Source organism: Dipodomys merriami, unplaced genomic scaffold, assembly GCF_024711535.1.
Source record: "Dipodomys merriami isolate MVZ:Mamm:240054 unplaced genomic scaffold, mDipMer1.0.p SCAF_36, whole genome shotgun sequence".
Taxonomy (NCBI): Eukaryota; Metazoa; Chordata; class Mammalia; order Rodentia; family Heteromyidae; genus Dipodomys; species Dipodomys merriami.
Genome location: NW_027205159.1, coordinates 4477071 through 4496922, shown reverse-complemented (window position 1 = coordinate 4496922; position 19852 = coordinate 4477071). Strand labels below are relative to the sequence as shown.

Sequence of the window (19852 nt, the reverse complement as noted above, 5' to 3'; positions counted from 1 at the left end):
ATATAGTCTATTATTTTTTTCCATGAAAAGTACAGTGGCAGAACCAGAACACAGAAGGATGATGCACTAGCTGTGAACCTACCTCTTGGTATGATAAGCGTGATGTCTTAGACAAGTTACCTAAGTCCTTTAAATGTTTTTCTTTTCTCTATTATAAAAAAAGAATTGAAGTAAGAATAATGCTTACTTTCCAGAGCTACTATAAAGGTTAAATAACAAATGTAAAGCACTTGGCCAAAATAACTAGCAGGTAATAATGCTACATTCTTGTTAGCTATTACTATTTTATGAAAGAAACTGTGAGAGTCTCGCCCATCTCCACCCTCCCATGCCACAAGGAAAGATGACACTGTTCACATTACACTGCTCAGGTTTCTCACCCTGTGAATCCTTAGGAAACAATTCCTGCTACTTCAAGAATTGGGAGCAGCAGAAGTACCAGTGGTGGAGTCAATGGAATTATAATTAGGCAATGGAATTATGTCACTGCCTGGGACCCACTAAGGAACTCTATGGATATCAAAGTCCTTAAGCTTTTTTAAGAGTGTTTCTCCACACACAGCTTGCAGGTAAATCTGATTCTTGTTCAGGAGTGAGTTCCTTTTCGTGAGGTTGGAGATTGAACCCTCATTAATGCTAGATAAGACTCCAGCGCTGAGCCACAATGCCAGCCTTTACTCGAAAATTTCTAAATGCAATTAAGAGCTTCATTTTTCCTCTCTTTTTTCACGTATGAAGCTTTCCATGACAACACAACGTGGAATTCACCTGTACATATGATTCTGCTATGGTCACATAGATTGCTTTTAAATTTCTCTTCCCTTGGAATTAGTAGAAAATGAGAGGTAGACAAGTTATCTTCAAACCAGGAATAAGCTTGAAAACCCAAGATTAGAATGTCCATGAACAATGATGAACAATGTACAATATTGTTGCAGGAAGTGCATCAATTATGATTCATTACACTTGAAAGAAGTTTTAATTGTGAGAGAGTAACCTATAATTGTGCAGGTACCATTTAGAATGACAAAACACCCATGTCTACACTTCATTGTAATATAATAAATGCATGCTTCTCATGGCTTAACATTCTTTTTCTATAAAAGTAAAAGTTTTTAAAAATACAAATAATTGCCTTCTCTGCAGAAAAAAACTCACAGTATTCCTGAAGAAATGACAAGCGCACAAGACAAATGTACATCCCAAGTTTGAGAACTAAGTAGGGAAAGAGTTTCAGTGGCGCTAAGACCAAGCTAATGGCATAGCTGGAATTAAAAGATGGACTTCCTATTTCTAATCTAGGAATATCTTTTCCAAAATTTAGATACAATATTTCCTCAACTTCAGAGCTATTCATCCCTCCAAATATGAAGATATCGAAGATTAAACAAAGGTCATATAATCCTATTTTTATACCTTTAAATATTTTTTTAAGTGGGAAACAGAGCCAGGCCCTGGTAACTCACACTTGGAATTTTATCTACTCAGGAGGCTGAGATCTGAGGATCAAAATTCAAAGCCAGCCACACAGAAAAATCTACCAAATTTTATCTCCAATGAATAGCCAGGAAAGAACAACAACAACAACAACAAAAGCACAAAAAATGAGAAAAGTACAATTATTTTCATTTGCATTAAAGAGAAGTCATTGTGATAGAAGTAACTCTTTAAAATGTGACATGAAAAGTATTACTGAGATAGTGAATAATGTAGACACACAGAGTCTCTTCTCTTTGCAAATATACATTAATATTAGCCAAATTCAAAATAAAGGAGCATGTCTACCATACCAGAAATAAAGAAATCAAACTGAGTGACATCAGGAGGATTTCAAACCACCCGGAGCCAGGCAACTTCCAATATAGCTGCATGTCCCATGTCTTAGGATTAGACATTTTAACACCTCCATGAGAACAAGAAATCTGATTTCAGACTGCTAAAGGAAGAACTCTTGCATAAATTCCTGAGTCTCAAAGAACTACTTTGTCCTAAATAAATAAATAGGGTAAAAAAGGAGATGCCTGTAGCCAGGAAAAAAAAGGAAAGGAAACAAGCCAAATCTTTATGGCTTTGGGCCAGGGATAAATTCACTTGTGAAGTATAAAACTCCAGGTTAGTGCTACATATGGGTATAATAATACTTAACACATATAGTAAAGTCAAACTAAGAAACTAGTACAAAAAAATGGAATTCTGAAGCTGTTGATTCCAGGTATGAAAGCATTCAAAATGTTTTATAAGAACAATTTATAACTTAAGGAAAACAGGCTCAACCAAATAAACATTGTGTGGTGTGACTAAGCTCACTATACAACTACATCCTATGTGAGACATAAATAGCCAAAAGGGAAAGTCAGAGATATAATGAGTATAAGAACAGCCCCCTGAAAACTAGAACTCAGAAAAGGACTACAAGATGAATAGAGTTTAAAATGAAGTAATGAAAATTAAGTCAGTAGTAATTGAGTAATTGTAATTAAGTAGAACAGAATGAACAAAATGCAAAGAGACTTGAAAATGTACCAGAAAACTTAAATAAAAATATAATTAAGATTAAAAAAATCTAATGAGTAGGTTCCTACAGATTAGAGAAATATTGAGAGATATATGGTGAGTAGGATAAATAAATAATGAAATCAGTAAGAAATAGAGTAAGAAAACAAGAGGAAAAGCATAAAAACATCTACCCACATGGAATTAAAAAGCACTCCAGCCAGGAATTACCAGGTTATAATTTCACTCAAAGGTATAAGCAAAATAAAGACATTTCAGCTAAAACTAAACACGAAGGCTCTTCCTAAAGGACCCTCTAAAAATATACTTCAGTCAAAGTGGGACAATCTAGGAGGAAAAAAGTATGCAACATGTTTGCAAATCAACATAAACATTATTTATAATAAATAAAATCTAATTTAAGAAGATAAAGACAAACTAAATAAAAATTACAGGTAAAATAAATTATAATTTTGAAAAAGGCACTTAAAATGAATAAAGTTCAAATGATTCAAGAAGAGGATAATAACAATAATAAAAACAGCAAATGTTATGCTCCAGGAAATTATGTTAACACATTACATATAGTAACCAGTTTATTTCTCAAAATAGTTTATGTATGACATTTTACGACACTCATTTTACCACTAAAGGAGCTAAGACCAGAGAGTTCAAGTTATATTCCTCAAATCAACCCAAATAAGTAGACAGAAAACTATACATGGGGAGTAACTCTAAGCATTTTGACTTGGCTACCACCATATCAGGTACTAATAATAATTGAAGAATAACCTCATGCAGAGTAGAAATCTAAAAGATAAAATAATGGCTTAAAATAAGAAAAAGAATAGCCAAAATATTACAAGAAAAAAATAAAGATATCAAGCACAGTAAAGTGAGTACAAAGTAAGTGCAGGTAAATCATTACTCACAATAAATAACATTGCATTTCTGTTTTAGAAATGAAGTGATTTCAAAACAAACTTATAAACTGAGCATGTTGAGTTGAAACCTCTTTTTTACAAGTACTTAAGGACAATAAAGTTATAATAAAAAGCAAAATTTAAAAATAAAAAATCAAGTATATCATCTAATGAAACATCTTAATAACACAGGTGGACCCATTGCAACAATGAGATGTACAAGACGTTATATCAAAAAGGAACTTTACAAATTTTGGTTGGGGGCGGGGGTGGGTGGAGATAGGAGAGATGGGAAGGGAAACAAAGGAGGAGGCAATAATGCTTGATAAAAACAATGTACTCATTACCTTGCTCATGTAATTGTAACCCCTCTGTATGGTATTTTCACAATAAAAAAATAATAATGCAATTGATTTGTTGCCAAAGGTACCAAAGATGATAAATATGGAAAACACGGATGTGGGAAACACAGATAAGAGAATGTATGTAAAACTCCAGATCTACAGCAATAATAATATAAAAATATCTATTTGCTGGCACAAGAATAGAATCAAAGGAAGAACTCATTCCAAACACATGACAATATATTAAATCAGTATAGGCTGAAGAACACAGCATCAAATCAGGTCTAAGAGAAATTGTCAAAAGTATAAATAATTACTATCATAGCCCTAATAGTTGATGCTATATAGCCCAGAAACTGACAGATAAAGTTTTCAAAGCCCAGGAATAATATTGAAGATGTTAACATCATAATTAGAAACTTATTTCCATGTATGTGTTCACCAATATGCATATATACATGCACAAAATCCTCACCCACAGGTTAATATTCTTTTCAAGCTAATATAGAAATGTAGCTTAAAAAGTCACACATTAAGCTACAAAGGATTTCCCAATCAATACTAAAAATTAATATCAAACTTATCCAGCCCAAATGTAATAAGATATGTATAAAATTTATAACCACAAATCTCACGTGTTCATCAACAAAAACATAAAACTTCAAGTAATTACTGAGAAAGAATAAGAGATCATGAAGAAACTTTAAAATATTGATAACTAAATGACAGTGAAAACTCTATATAAAAGATGTACATAATGGGACAAAAATAGGACAAAAATAGGTATATTTCTAGATTTTATTATTTTTTTGTGCCAGTTTTGGAGCTTGACCTCAGGGCCTACACACTGTCCCTTACTTCTTTTGCTTCAGGTTGGTACTTTATCACTTGAGCCATATCTGAACTTTCAGCTTTTTAGTGGTTAATTGAAAATAAGCATATAATAGACATTTCTGTCCCAGTCTGCTTAGAACCAAGATCCTCAGCTCTCAGCCTCCTGAGTAGCAAGGGTTAATACACACTACTGCTATTCTTCGAGGAAAGATCTATTTGTGTCATGAGAATTTCTCTTTAAGAATTTTACTTAATAATCCTATTTTAGCTCATGACTCATTTATTTTATAAGGATCAAATTGATTTTATGGACTTTAATTTCATGGCTCAGATGAGATCTGCCAAGCAGTTATTCTGGATTTCTCAGTGATGCTTCATTTTAAGTTCTCCTTTCTGAACAGCTGTAGTTTGTTATTGAATAGCCAAAATGATATACAACATATGTGAAAAGCCATTTTACTGAAATTTTATGTCTGTACTATATGCATTATTATTATCTGCAATAAAGGTTAACTTACTTAACTTTTTAGTATCAAGGTTGTGTTTGTTGTCACTTAGTTTTAAGTATAGAGCACATCATTGGCTTTGAAATTAATGAGCACACAAAAACACCCATAGTTTGGAGAAAATGTGAAAATAAAATGTCTTACTAGAAACCATAACAAGTAAATTATTGAAGCAATTTTGTACATTTAAATAAGACTGATATCATTTCAGCATAAGTACATGTTGCTTTTGGAACTCAAGTTCAAAAGAACATAGTATACCACAAACAAAACTGTTGAAATTATAATTACGATTAGTAGCTTGAAGGAACTAATTAGTCTTGTAAGTGCAGTGGAAATCAACATATTAGAAAATAAAATTCAGCAACTAGTGATTTTCAACTGAAGAATTAAATAAACCAAATAAAGTATGAGTAAAATGGTAGGGACAGAAACCATTATATTAGAAGTCAACTGAAAACTAATTTTCTCTTTCTTTCTTTCTTTCTTTCTCTCTTTCATTCTCTCTTTCATTCTCTCTTTCTTTCTTGTCTGTCATGGGACTTGAACTCAGGGCTTGGGGTCTGTCCCTGAATGCATTCACTCAAGACTGGTGTTGTACCACTTTGAGCCACAGCACCACTTCTGGTTTTCTGGTGGTTAATTGGACATAAGAGTCTCAAGTCCTTTGCCCCCTGGGCTGGCTTTAAATCAGTAACCTCAGATCTCAGCCTTCTTAGTAACTAGGATTATAGGTATAAGCCACCAGTGCCCAGCTGAAAGCTATATTTTTTAGATGCAAGATATATTAACTTCTGAGAAGTTTAATCAAGAAAGACAAGACTAGCCAGGCTTGTGCCTGTAATCCTAGTTACTCAGGAGGCTGAGATCTGATGATATTCAAAGCCAGCCAGGGCAGAAAAGTCCCTATGAGACTCTTACCTTCAATAAACTACTCAAAAAGCCAGAAGCAACGCTGTGGGTCAAGTGACAGAGTGCTAACCTTGAGCATAAAGAGGCTCAGAGACAGTGCCCAGGCCCTGAGTTCAAGCACCAGGATTGGCTCTCTCTCTCTCTCTCTCTCTCTCTCTCTCTCTCTCACACACACACACACACAAAGACAAGAATAAAAATATTGGGGCAGGATCTGGTATATAGTCACAGCTAATTGGGAGGTAAAGATCATGATCACAGTTGACCAAATAAGCCAGGCAGTAGCTGTTCATAGCTATCATTACAGCTATGTTGGAGGTATGTGTAGAAGGATTTGGTCCAAGGCAAGCTCCAAGTAAAAACATGAAATCCTATCTGAAAAATAACTGAAGTAAAAAACCTGGGAATATGGTTCGAGCAGGAGAGCATCATCCTAGCAAGTGTCAGGCCCTGAGTTCAAAGCCTGGTAGTGTCAAAAATTTTTTTAAAAAAGAATAAAAATATTATCAAAGAAAATTTATGCAGATAAACTGAAGATCTTTAAAATAATAAAATATTTCTTCTGATACATGTAAAAACTCTAGGAAATAAAGATGTACATCATTAAAATGACCCAAGTAAATAAGCAAAAATCAAACAGAACTCTAAATTAATAAAACAATTGAATCAGTTTTCAAAAATCTAGCTATTTATTCCAAACCATCTAGTTTACTCAGTTTCATAGGCAAGTTTTTACAACCCTATGCGGAACAAACAGTTTTACATAAAATAATTTTTATAAATTTTTAGAGCTTTATTTTTATTATTAAATTAATTTTAATCCTTTAGAGTTCTAAGACATAAAATATTCCATATGAAATTATGCATCTCATTAATGATAAATGCTATTCTCCTTATTAAAGTTGATAAACAGTAACACTTTTAATTGATGAAAAATATCTTCCATTATTCTAACAAGCAAAAAATATTTCTTCAGTACAGCATAATGACAAAATTTCAGAATCTGCCTGAGTTAGTTTTAGAAAGAAATGGGAAAGGTCTTAAAGTCATCCTTCAGAAAGAAAACAGAAAATTTATGGGTGAGTGGAAGGGAGTCCTGGTGAGAGAATGGAATATAAACTTTTCTTTTAATCTGATGAAGACCCAGCACGTGCCACCAGGGGCATCTGACACTGGAAGCCTTTTGAAAGTGAATGTGGTTCAAATAATGAGTGAAGAACTGGAGCTTCATCCCCTAACCAAGGGCTTCAGGTAAGTCAAATAGAACTAAACAAGAGAACCAAACAAAACACAGGAAAAGTATTTTCAGAGATCACAATCTTGGTTAGTTGGAGAGATATGTAATTCTTGAGTTTCATATTTCACTTGCAAGACAACCTGGAGACCAGAGGAGACATCTTCATCGGCCAAATTGTTTTCTGCCTTTCCCCTAAAATAGTAAGAATGCAATTTATTTTACAGAGAGCAGGATGAGGAGAAGTGGACAATTCCAGCTTTAGAGACAAAGGAAAGGAACAGGACAAGGTTATCAGTGTGCCTAGGAAGAGAGGAAAATAGATCAAGACCTCAAGGAACTAAAAGGGGCACAGGTGGAAATTCAGGATGAAGAAGGGAGCTCTATGGTTTCAAAGGGCAAGGACTCAGTGAACCCTGAACTCTGAGCTGAGCTAGAATTCTCAGACAAGTTTACTCAGGTGAGAACCAACCCCACTGGCTGAATTTATAGGAAAAGAAGTCAGAGTAGTTTTCAAATACACCAGGAAATTTTTCTCATCTTAATTCATTAACTACCTATTATTCCAGACTGTCAAATTCCATCCCTGAACACAGGATTTATCAGGCAACATGTGTACATTTGTAACGATAAAAAAATCCAGTCACTGCTCAAAATATAAATATTCAAAGTGAAAGAATAATAAGAGCTCACATGTGTGGGGACCCAAGGAAAAAACAAACTAGGAAATGTTTCTTGCCAAAACCTTTAAAGCTTTTCCAAGATGTACTAAATTTACTATGTTCTATTATTTGTTTTGTTAAAGTACTTCACATACACGTGTATATCATCATTACATCATCACCATCCCTTCAGGAAGTTGTATAACTCCAGAACTGCTTTAAAAAACAGAATGATTAATAAGTTAATATCCTCTGATAATCATATAAAACAATGGGAAGTAAAGCTGAATTTTTCAATGCTTTGTTTCCTACTTTCTAAGTGTAATATTTCTAAGGTTACAATGTGTTGCAATCTAGCAAATTGTTATAATTCACCATCAGACATTATTTAAACCTCCTACAAATGTTATTGGGAGCTTCCACTTTGGGCAACCTGTTCATCCTTGTATAGATTAATCACTGGCCAAGTTTCTCCATGTTCTCTGGGACAGGTAAGTTCAGGAACACCAGGTACTTGAATAAAAGCACCCCCAGTGAACTCATAGCACTCTACATGGTTTGGCATTTGGGTTTCCTCGTAGCTTCACATTTTCTTACAAAGTTCCACTCATCCTCCTTCCCAAATTTAAGGAATTTAGGACATTTACTCCCTAAACGAGTTTTTTCTGAGGCAAAAGAACTTCAATGACTTCATCTCTGTTTAATCATCCATGAGAGTATCTTGTAGCACCAGGGCAATCTTGCTCAAATCTAAGATATTTGAAGCCCTTAGTGGGGGTGGAATTAGAATAAATGGTTGGCAATTTCTGACATTTGCAGGGTTCCTCCAGGAACCAGCTGAAGAAGCAAGAAAAGAGTTGGATTGTGAAAATAACAGGTATGTGCCTGTAATCCCAACTACTAGGATGGTGGTAAGAGGATTGCAGTCTTAAGCTAACCTGAGCAAAAGTAAGAGACCTATGTAACAAAACAAACTAAAAGCAAAAAGAAAGTGTAATGGCTTCAGTGGGAAAGTACTCATCTGGCAAGTTCAAGTCCCTGAGTTTAAATTCTACTACCACAGCAAAAGGAAAAAGAAGAGTGTAGTGAATGACCAAGTACAAGTTTCTTGAGACTCTAACACTATACTTTTTGCCCCATGATCTATACCCTTCAAATTACCTCTGAGCATCTGCAATGGGCCACTCAGACCCCTGTCTAGATGGCAATCATGAACATCTATGTTATCATCTCTGCACTACTCAGATGTAAGAAGGAAAATGACAGAGAGATGGTAACCAGAGGCCCAGAATTCAAGAAAGGATGTGAGTTCAATAGGAATGATTTCCACTGTCAAACACAGGGAACTTAAATACATCCAGGCTAAGAAAGCTCCTAATAGGTGGGTAAATATACCTGCGATGAATTCAAAAATGGATAGAATGTCCATGCCCAAAATACAATTCAAAAATGGATAGAATATCCCCAGGAGAAAGAGAACAGGTACACAAAGGCCATCTTCAAATAGTACTCTTGAAAATGGCTGAGACTGAAACAGAAAGAGAGAGTTGGCCCATGGCAGTGGAAAAGAGATTGGAACACCAAGACCAGCTATAGGGCCACTCCCACTCCCGTGTCAGGATCATTGCCACTAAAGATGACAACTCTGTCCTGCTCTCTTCTTGCAGTGTCCTAGAATGTTGAACATAACTATTCCCATTTATGCTCACAAAGGAACAAGCCTTCAGGGCAGACACAAAGATAAGAGAGACATCAGACAGGCCTGGCTCTGGTTCACCACCCACCAGTAAATTCACCTCTCCACATCTTGGTGTCCTCCTATACAAAACAGGACCGTCATACCTACCCAGGATGGAGGCTGTGAAAATGAGGGATAATGAACTTAAGTGCCTACTAGCGGCTGTAATTAGTGTAATTAATCTGATTAAAATAATCAGAAGTGAAGAACACAAGAAAGAGTAGGAAGAGAAAGAGCAACAGAGATACAATAATAGAAAGTGGGTACCAGAACAACCCTGGAGTGACAGACAGAAAGTATGACAGGAGACAGAATAATTCATTTAGCTCCCAATCTTTGGTTAACTCTCACATTTCAATTACTACCTCTCTCAGATGAAAATATGAAGGTCTATACTCCCTACACACCAGGGATACTGTGGTTGAGAACACATGAAAACACCACATCCAAGTTTATTGTTGGAGGCCACAGCTTTATGCATCTGCTTGATAGATGGGGAAATCCATCTATCACTGCTCAGCGGGCAATTAAAACACTCAACAGACAGCACCATGCCAAAGCCAGACAATTACAGACTTTGAAGTCATTAAACAGCATGGTGCTCCTTTGTTCTCCAATATGATCTAATTAATTTAATCAGGCAGGGACGTGTGACTTATGCTTACCTCCCCTTCTTAAAAATAACCATTTCCACCTGTTTTGTAACCCCCCCTCCCCCGCCTGTAATTCAAGTCTTTGTTCATTCCTCTCTGTAACATTGTCCCCTGTCATCTCCAACTGTCCAGATCTTGGTCATCCTTGAAAAGCTAGCTTACACACTTCTTCTCTTCAGGAGGAGATCCCTGTCTCCCCTAGGACAACCTATCATGTTTTCTGAACTTCAAGGCCCACTTGGTTCTTTCCTGTGAGCGTATCACAGATGCCCCTCCCACTGATCAATACATCCCTCTTGAATGACAGGCAATGTGTCTTTTCCTCCTTTACAGAAAACTGCCTCACTTCACAAGGTGAATGTCTGCAACATACATTCTTCTGAGCTTAACTGTAACTTTTTTTTGAACACCACATAGTAGTTAACGCATTAAAAAAAATTAAACTTACTATTGTAAACTAAAAGTAAAATAAAGCTCCATGATCATCACATATAAGATCAGGGAGGAGAAAAGCAATGGAGAAAATACCACCCAAGTTTTCTGCTTTTTAAATAAGAGTTGAAGATGTCCTGCTGGGGAACAGTGGATGATGACCAATGAGAGAGGGAAGGGAAAAAAGGAAAGCATGCTCTGGGGTAAATACGATAAACTTCTCTCATATGTATTACATGTATGAAAACAGCATCATGAAATTCACTTTAAAAAGAACAAGGGAAAGAGGGGAGACAGGGAAGAGTAATTGGGGAGTGAATTTAGTCACAATCCATTATATCCTTATATAGAAACATCACCATAAAACTGTCCAATTAGTATATGCTAATTCTGAAAAAAGAAAAAAAAACCAGCACAGACCTTTTTTTTTAATGCTAGTGTTGGAAGTGGGTTTATTACTTTTAAACTTGAATACCTTCCTCACTTGCCTGAGTCACCGCTAGAGCAAATGCTTCCTGGAGAGTGACAACCCAAGAGACAGGGGAGACAGGGTACTCCTGTTGCAGTGCTGGCACTGGGATGCCCTTGGTCCTCTACCATGCACTGGATTAATCAGGGGCAAGCCAGGGGCCCTGCCACACCCCCAGGAACTTTTCCCTGCAGCACAAGGGGTTTTGGATTTTAGCTTCCCTGCTGGCTTGTCCCTGAGAGGTACTCCTCAGCCTCCAGACTTTCTCCCTCTGCAAATGTATTTTTTCTGAACTTGGGCAGAGAGCTGTCAATCTTGGCGTTCGATGCAAAAGTCAGTAGCAAATGCTAAGCTTCTATTGTCTCATCCTTTGGGGAGCATTTCAAGGCCATGCCCCACTTACAAGTCAAAGGATGAAATAATGTCATCTCAAGAATCTTAGTAACTGGCAGAAGCTGTTGGGTAGCCCCGTCTTGGTCCCGAATGAAGTGGGTACGATCGGTAGGGAGATCAACTCACCAGACGTCCCCAACCCCAACCCGTGGGTCCAAGCTCGCTTACCAATCTTGGCCAGAGAAGCCAGGAGGATCCACAGCGTGATCTCAAAGGGGATTTGCACGTGAGGGTAGTCCAGGGTGAAGACAGGCAGCCGACTTTCCTCGAACGGCGTAGTTCCCGGGGCCACCACGCTGGCGGGGCTGGGTGGGTTGGAGCTGGTGCCCCCGGCCCTTGGCGCGTCCAGCAGAGTCTCCGCCAGGGTGCCTGCCGGCCCCGCCACCTGCAGGAGCAGCAGCAGCAGCAGCAACATCAGCCGCGGAAGCGACGCCCGTAGGCTCCTCCCGGTACCCACGGGTTCCATGGGGTCTGCTCTGGGCGCAGACAAGGAGCCGGCAGCCTGGCCCTGTGCGTCCTCAGCGCATCGCGCTGGGACAGCGCCACCAGCTTGGCCCCTGCGACGAGCCAGACAGCACAAGTCACCGGGGCGGGATCTCCGCAGGCAGCGGGGCTGGGTCTCCGCAGCGCAGGGCTGGCGGTGGGGAAAGGCACGCGCAGCCACGGGAGGCCACTGCGCGGCCCCTGCGCTGCTCTTAGCCGCCCTCAGCGGCCCGCCGCCCGCCCATGCCGGGTCCAAGCGGCTCGCGGGCCGCAGCTGCAGGCCCTGCCCGGGGCGGCCCGCGGGCGGGCGGGGACGGGGGGGCGGGGGCGGGGCGGGCGCGGCGCCCGGGCTGCGGGCGGGCGGGCAGGCGGGCGGGGACCGGGAAACGACCTGGGCACCGCGCACCTGCTGGAGCCCGCGGGCCACCCCGGGCCTGAGAGGCCGCGGGGGCGATGGCTGTGTTCCCTTCTCGCCCACACCGTGTGCCCAGACCTGCCACCCCCTCCCCCGCTCCCGGAGCCGACCAGCTGTGGGTGGACTCGCGGCGCGGCGCGCACGGTGACCGGAGCTGTCCCCGCCCCGGAGGCCGAGTCGGGCGTCTGTCCAAAGAAGGGACCGGCGCGACCCACGCGTCGCGCCCTTCCCTCCCCCCCACCCCCCCCAGCCACCCTGCAGCTTTCTGCAAGGAGACTCCCTGGTGCACTGGGCACGCCAGGAGGCGCCGCGCGGCTTCAATCCACGAGACCTCAGGCATGCTGGAATAGGGGTGCCATCACCCCCAATTCGGGGCACTGCGGAGGTGGGACAGTGTGGCTGGGTGTTCAGAAAGTTTGGGAGAGCCATGTTGTGCACCCCCTTGGCACACACTGCAATTGCAATGCGAGATGTCTTGGGCGCGCCAAAGAAGCGCCCCCCCCCCTCCGTCCCCCCCCCCCTCCGTCAGAACGCAGCGTTCCCAGGCTCCCAAGGAGTCCTGATCTGGCTCATTGTAACACTGTCCACCCCACTTCAACTCTCCATGCTCCAGCTCACGGAAAAAGAAAAAACATCTCTCTTTTTAAGCTTAGAGGTGAACATGTCCGAGGGCATCAGAAATATAATCATTTCATGGAAAACCAGTGATTTGCTGAGCTCAGATCCACTTGCTCTGCTCTGCTAATTACAGGACAGGCTGTGGTTTGGAAAGGAGAACGAAGGGAACGCGATCCTCCCGGATCTAAAAGAGCTTTATCTCCCCAGTGCCAACCGTCTTCTCCTCCTGCGCACCAAAACCTTCTCCAAGGATGTTGCATACTTCACTGGTTGTAATCTTACTGGCCTGGCATCCTTACCACCAGAAACGGAAAGAAATACAAAAAGACCTGACCAGTTGCCACTCAATTAAGTAGAACTGTTTTTCCCTCTGATATCTCTGAAATAAAATAACTTGCTTCTCTGTTTTCTGTGTGGCTTCCCTATTGTAAACACACACACACACACACACACACACACACACACACACACACACACACACACACACAGAGTTCAACGTTTGGGACAAACTTTTTCAACGTTCCAACAGAAAACCTGTAAGACATGAGCAAATATTATTTGTTTTAAGTAAAATCTTCCTGAGTAAAATTTTTAAATAATTTCGTCACCTTTCAGCCCTAAAAGTCAAGCAGGAAATTAGAATGACACTCAAAGAAGGCACAGAATGTTAGTTAATATTGTTTAAAATGTCAGCTTTTCAAATGTGGGATAGAATTGAATTCTATTTGACTTAAAAAGAATCGCTATCCTGGTACCAGTGACTCACACCTGATATCCTAGCTACACAAGAAGCTGAGATCTGAGGATTTTGGTTCAAAGCCAACTGAGGGAAAAAAATGTCCATGACATTCTTATCTCTGATTAATTGCCAAAAATCCTGAGATAGACCTGTGGCTCAAATGGTAGCTTCTTGAGCAACAAATATAAGGGACAGCACCTAGGTCCTAAGTTAAAGCCCCGCTACCATTACCCCTCCCCCACATAAAAAGAATCAGTGGGCTATCTAAACTTCAGAGCCCACCTCCCCTTTTCACTGGGGATTTTTTTTGGGGGGGGGGCCTGGGCGCTGTCCCTCAGCTCTTCAGCTCAAGGCTAGCACTCTACCACTTGAGCCACAGCGCCACTTCTGGCTTTTTCTGCTCATGTGATGCTGAGGAATTGAACCCAGGGCCTCATGCATGCAAAGCAAGCGCTCTACCACTGAGCCACCTTCCCAGCCCCTCACTGGGGATTTTTATTTAAATTATATTCTTAAGGTTCTCTTGTGAGAAAAGAACTATAAGTAAGGATGTATTTTCCTTTCTTATTGGTATATCTCTGCATGGGGAAGTAGGTCATGGTTAGTTTACTTGTATTATTTTAATTTTTTTAAAATTATCACTCAATGATTTTTATCAAACAAAAGAGATAGACATTTTTGTATCCATTTTATAAGTGAAGAGATATAAATGCATGAATACTTTAAACAGACTTCCCAAGGTAACAAATCAACTAAGGCTCTGAAAGGAATACCACACCCAGGCCTGCCCTTGCTAATGCAGGTCTCATTCCACCCTCTAACCCAGGACCAGGTGCCCTTAAATGGCAGATTATTTTTGAAGTAGAACAGTGGAGAATATTTTAGGGACTGTTCAAAAGGTTATAGCAGCATAAAATTTTACTGACAGAAAATCAGGCCAGTTGTATAAGTTGAGTGAGGAAAAAAAATAACAGGACATGTACATCTAGAAAGTTGCTGGTTGGAGTTTGAGTCAGAAGAAACTCTTAAGAAAGATTATGCATCATAAACAAGATGACCAATAAATCTACATTTCTGGGATTCTAACATCTATAGTAACTAGAGATTGCAGGTTCTGCAATTGCTGTAACTTTGTAACTCCATGTTTATTATAGTTAAAGGTTATCCGCCTTTCCTTACATTTGGAAACATGCCCTTTGGTTTAGGCTTGTAAATGGAAGGTGAAAAGTTTAGTTTAAAACAATTCTCTCTTCTAAAGTAAATAGAGTTGAATTATGCCCCCCTTACAATCTTAAAACCTCTCCCAAGGTTCATGTGCTAAAGACATGTCACAGGTCTGAGGCCCTGTTGGGAGGTGGTGTAACCTTTATGAAGAGGGGGCCTAGTAGGAGGAATGAGGAACAGGAGTGTGCCCTTGATGAGGATTTGGGGATCTTGGTACTACTGTCTGCCTTTCGCTTCCCGGCCACCATGGAGTGGGCAGTTCTCTCTGAATAAGAAACTCTCTCCCATAATATTCTGCCTCCTCACCTCAGGTACTAAAGCAATGGGGCCAAGCAACCCCTCTGAACTGCAAGTGAGACCCCAAACAATCCTTTCCTTCTTATACATTGGTTAGTTTAGGTCTATCATCACAGTGATGGAAGGCTAACTAACACAGCCTCTTTGCTGACATAGTCTTGGCTGAACTACTTCTTCAGAGTAGAAGGTCAGTCGCAGAACGTAATAATTCCAGAAGTCAAGAATTGAATATTGAGGCTGGGCGTTGTGATCACGCTTATAATCCTAGCTATTAAGGAGGCAGAAGCAGAGGATTATTTTACAAGGCTAGTCCATGCAAAAGTGTAAGACTCGATCTGAAAATGAACTAAAAAATAAAAGACTGTGATGTGTACTGAATAGTAGACTGTTTTCTAGCAATTATGAGGCCCTGTGTTCAACTCTCAATAACACACACACACACACACACACAAATGGTGGGATGGTATTCCCCTTACCTTAGGGTCTTTTCTCCTCCTGTCCCCTGTGCAGGATTCCTTCCCTTTGCTCTCTCTCTTCCTCTCTCCCTTTCTTTCCACCCCCCCCCCCACCTCCAATACCAGGACTGGCATTTGAACTCAGAGCCTGAATGCTGCCCTTTAGTTTCCTTTTTTTTCTTTTATTTTATTTTGTGAACATACTGTACAGAGGGGTCCTTTAGTTTCTTTTTACTCAAGGTTAGTACTCTATCAGTTAAGCCATGGCTTCACTTCTGGCTTTTTATTGTTTAATTGGAGATAAGAGTTTCACACTCTTTCCTGCCCAGGCTGGCTTTGAAACATTACCCTCAGATCTCAGCCTCCTGCATAGCTAGGATTATAGCTGTGAGCCATTGACACCTGGCTAGAATCTCTTTTGATGCCATTCACTATCTCTTATATAATTTTTCTTCTCCACACTCAGTGATTATACCTTTCTCTTACTTAAGAGCTCTAGGAAATGAAAACAAACTGCTAGTATACTCAAGACACTTTTTTTTATCCTTCAGACCTAGTACATGATGAGTGCACACTAAATGTGAGCCAGGTGAATAGACACATCACTTGATGAGAAATCCCCAGCTCTTTCTAAAATTAGAAATCTGGGTTGCATTCCTACCTCTTACATTGGCCAGATGCAGGATAAACAACCTTCCCTGGTTTCCATGTTCCTGTCCTGAGCAGTCTTCAGTTTAGACTTGGGGATCTCACATCTCTGTCAGCTTCTCCTCTTCTACCTAAAGATGAGTGATATAAATTTATTATCTAATGTCTAAATAGTTTCAGAAATAGTAATTAGCTGTTATGTAATTGACCCTCAGGTAGTCAGAAGTGTGCACTAGGGACTTAGGAATTTTCTGAGAAAAATGTGTAACTTCTGGTTGCTTTTTGATCTGTGTGGTTTGTTGGAGTCTTAATGTACTCTAGCAGAAACAACTGCTGAATCCTAGGACAGCATCTTTGACACCTTTCAGCAATCAAAGGATGTTGGAATCAGTTTGGGGTACCAAGGAAAGAAGCTGTGGAAATAAAACTGAGTTTCAATAGCAGGACATGTATGTTCACAATAAATGTGTGAACTGTGCAGAAATTAGAGCCAATACGCACCCAACAAGACTTGATTTTGTTCTTGTTTTTGTTTTCCTTCTTTCCTTTCTTCTTTCCCTCCCTCCTTTCCACCCTCCCTTCCTTCTTTCCCTCCCTCTTTCCTTCTTTCCCTCCCTCTTTTCTTTCCCTCCCTTCCACCCTCCCTTCCTTCTTTCCCTCCCTCCTTCCTTCTTTCCCTCCCTCTTTTCTTTCCCTCCCTCCCTTCCTTCCCTCCTTCCTTCCCTCTCTCCCCCCCTCCTCCTCTTTCTCTTCCTGGTGATGGTACTGGAGCTTGAACTAGAAGTCTGGGAACTGTCTCTTAGCTTTTATCACTCATGTTCTACCAGTTGAGCCCACCTTCATTTGCAGTCTTTTGTTGGATAATTAGAGATGACAGTCTCACAGACTTTGCTGCTTGAGCTGTCTTTGAACCAATAGCCTCCTGTCTCAAGCCTCCTGGGTAGCTAGGATTACAGATGTAGCCACCAGAACCTGGCACCAGACTGGTTTTAAATATCCTCCTGTGGCTCTAGAAAACTCCAGAGGATGCCAAACTCAGTTAACTCAGTGTCTTTTACCACACATAACTTGGAGCTTAGGGAAAAGTTCCTGGATGTACTCCCAGCTCCACCGTCGGCCCCCCCCACCCCGTCCTAGTCGCCCCTTCCCACTTCTAAGTAAAGGAACAGAAGACTGTGCCCTCTAGCAAACTTCTTTACAACTATTCCAGAAGGTTGAATGTGTTATCATGATGTAGCCTGCTGACAGAAAAGTGAACCCCTCATAGAAGGCTGCATCTCCCTTGTGCCACAGTGGGGCGCCAGCTCTCTCCCGAGGAGGTTAGTACCTCCTGCAGTTCTTAATGCGAATGCTCAGCTCTCACTCCATCTGCCAACTGGACCAGAGGCCGGCTCCATCCTGAATCATTGCAAATTCAGAATCCTTCATCCAAAATGTTAGGGATCAGAAGTGCTTGGGATTTCGTATTTTCTTTCAAGTTTGGATGTATTTGCATATTGGAATAGGACAGTAGTTAAAATAAATGTACATTTCTTCTCTATTCATATACACCTTATGCACACAGCACTTAATTTTATAAAATGCTTTGCAATTCATCTCATGAAATCAGGTGGTTTTTTTAATATACAAGTGGTATCAAGCCAGCATGAGTTGCAAATTTTATATCATTTCATATTTTGGATTTTAAGGATAGAGTTGCTTAACCTGTAGCAAAATGTTCTCAATAGTATCTAATAATAGCTGGCTTCCAATATGTCACACTATTCTTTGCAGACTTGCCTAACATTCATACTTTAAATTGTCCTTTCTTTCAAATCAGTCTTATATAATTACTAATCTTTGCAAAAATATCTGCCTATTAAAAGTTGATACAATGGTTTTATGTTTATATTAAAAGGTTCTTAAAGTCTAAACCAGGTTGGTGAGTGAACTACTCTCTAAGGGTTCTCTGTTGCTCAGTCTCTCTCCAGACATGGTACCACACCAGAGAACCTATTAGGCCTTTAACTGAAAAGCTGGTCACCTCTGGAGCGGAGGATGCTTGACTCTGGTTGCTTGGCCACTCCTCCCTAGAGGGCTTGGTGGTAAGTTGGGACTCTGCTTCCATTAGGTAAGCCCTCCTTCACTCACTATTTTTTTCTCTCCTAAACCTTTAATGGGGTGCTGTGTGTCATGCCGGTGCCGTGAAACCCCTCTGAAATGCCTCCTGCGCTCCCTGGAAAGCCAGAGCGCCTAATTTTTTTATGCTGTTCTCAGATTTAGACAATTTTTGCCTCTGCAATGGTAAATGGTCAGAAGTCTGTTGACTTTCAGGATCTCTTTGCTCTCTGCTAACCATGTCCAACTTTCTCTACCTCTCCTTTTCTCTTTTCTACAACTTTTTGGCTTGTGCCCTGAAGAGTGCAATGTGGGCTGGGTCCCAGGGACCCCTCTCTAGGTTCCCTCTCAAAGGCTAGCCAATGTAGGCTTGATCTATTTGTTCAGGCTTTTTGCATTTTTTCAGAAATTCACCATCTTGAGTTCGCCATCTTGGCCACATGGTGGGTTAAGGGTTTGGCCTCATTTGACCCTTAACCTTCCACCAAGCCTCCATCCATCTATTCTAATGTGCCTTGCTAACAAGTTGCTTTTTTCACAGGCCCTGGTAACTGAGGCTCAACTATCTGATGTGCTTTGCTAGCAAAGAGGTCTAAACATTGTCAAAAATTTTAGGTTTTGAGTTTTGCCTTTTTTGTTTTGTGTTGGGTATTCTAGTACTGACCTCATGGTCCTAAAATATTGGGCATAACTGTGCTAAGATTCTCATCACATCTAATGAGTTTTGTCATTGCAGAATATTTGTTGGTCAATTCTTCATAAAGACCAGGTAAGCTCTACTTATTCTATTAGATCCTTGTTGCTTTAATTGGAAATAATAAAGGGTTTTCGTGGCAAAGATTGCAGTTTAAAGCCAGCCCAGGTGGAAAAATCCCTAAGACTCCATCTCCCAACTAACCTGCAAAGAGCCAGGCTGGAAGGATGGCTCAAGACTCTTATTTCTAATTAACCTGCGAACACTGGAAGTGGTACTGTAACTCAAAGTGGTAGAGCACTAGCTTTGAGCAGAAGTGCTCAGGGACAGTGCCCAGGCCTTGAGTTCAAAACTTCATGAATACTAACTGGGACAAGCCATCCTAGCAATGAGCACCTAGACTTAGCCAGTCTGGGAAACAAGGGACCATGGAGAGGAGTAAGAGGAGATGATGTCACATCAGCAACTTTGTGCCTGCCCTTGCAAAATTAACCAGAGCAGGGAGGTCAATAGAAGTAAGAAGCCTGACTATCTAATGTCCATACCTGTCTACCTTTTAACTGAACAGGAATTTACATTCTTGCCATTG

At 40.5% G+C, this 19852-nt stretch overlaps 1 protein-coding gene across 1 annotated transcript in view; it reads right to left on the bottom strand.

Annotated features, from left to right (window-relative positions):
* Window positions 1-12282, bottom strand: part of Slc9a2 (solute carrier family 9 member A2) — a 115411-nt gene extending 103129 nt beyond the window's left edge. Inside the window, exon 1 of the mRNA XM_069988611.1 lies at window positions 11762-12282. Within this exon, the coding sequence (XP_069844712.1) occupies window positions 11762-12059 (298 nt within the window). The 5' untranslated portion in view covers window positions 12060-12282. The remainder of the gene's footprint in view (window positions 1-11761) is intronic.
* Window positions 12283-19852: the final 7570 nt, after the last annotated feature.